Source organism: Stegastes partitus, unplaced genomic scaffold (genome assembly GCF_000690725.1).
Source record: "Stegastes partitus isolate 25-593 unplaced genomic scaffold, Stegastes_partitus-1.0.2 Scaffold457, whole genome shotgun sequence".
Lineage (NCBI taxonomy): Eukaryota > Metazoa > Chordata > Actinopteri > Pomacentridae > Stegastes > Stegastes partitus.
In genome coordinates this window covers 323807-324818 of record NW_007578188.1, presented here as the reverse complement: position 1 = coordinate 324818, position 1012 = coordinate 323807, and the positions used below count along the sequence as shown (strand labels likewise).

The following is a 1012-nucleotide window of genomic DNA, read 5'->3' as shown; positions in this document are numbered from 1 at the left end:
TAAATTGATGCAGTGTTGCTTTATTATGGTAAAAGTTCAAGTCATCACTCAATAAGGACACTTGTTCCTTCAAAAGAGAATCTTCAGGCAAACTAGTGAATGATTCAACTGCAGTTTGGCATTATGGAAATTATTGCGTTAAATATGGAAAAAATATATTTTTCCTAATTGTTTAATCTTGTAAAAGTCAGTGTTTGTCACCTCTCAGGCACACATCCTAGGTTTTTTTTTTCTTCTTACATTTGAATATGTTTCTATTGTCGTGTTGTGGTATTGCAATGCTGGCTTTGATTAGGAGCACAGTTTCCGTGTTTGAAATGATCTGAACAAATATACATAACAAAAAGGTTCCTTTGCAGGGTTCATTGTTCATGTAGCCGCACAACAAGTGTACGGAGATACAAATACACACGTCATGATCAGTTATCACATGAGCTACCATCTGCTGTCTGAGCAAACCACGATAGCCCAGAAAAAAAAAACCCAAAACGGATCTGTTAAATGTGTGTCTTTTTGTTTTTGGTTGTTTTTTGTTTGTTTTGCTGATACAGTTGCCTAGCAACGGCCTCAGCGTTAACATGTCCGCCGGAGCGTCCAAAGAGGAGCAGCTCAAAGTAAAGATTATAACAGTAGATTATAGCAATAAGGGTTATAACAACGATGACTGCTTTCATGTGTTTGTTGTGTTCACGGCTTTGACAGCAGTGGTTTGTGTTCCCAGGAGCTGCTCTTTCTGCGATGGGAGCAGCTGCAGCGGAGCAGCGCCGAGCAGCTGCAAGCGTAAGTCAGCGGCTCACCGGTCCGGTCCGGTCCGCTCAGACGGGCTGCATCAGAGTGCTTGTCGGTCGTTGTGATGGCAGATTGTAGGACACATGAACACAGAGGTGCTCCTGAGATAACTGTTGGTCAGCTGACGACGCTGAAACGCCTGCTTAGGATTTCCAGACACATTTTTGTTTATAGCCCTGCGATAGACTGGCGACCTGTCCAGGGTGTCCCCTGCCTTCACCCT

General features: G+C 43.4%; 1 protein-coding gene across 1 annotated transcript in view; it reads left to right on the top strand.

The window, feature by feature from the left end:
- Positions 1 to 578: 578 nt before the first annotated feature.
- cabcoco1 (ciliary associated calcium binding coiled-coil 1) overlaps positions 579 to 1012 on the top strand; it is a 19012-nt gene continuing 18578 nt past the window's right edge. The window contains exons 1-2 of the mRNA XM_008286515.1: positions 579 to 614; positions 722 to 780. Coding sequence (XP_008284737.1) covers positions 579 to 614; positions 722 to 780 — 95 coding nt within the window. The remainder of the gene's footprint in view (positions 615 to 721; positions 781 to 1012) is intronic.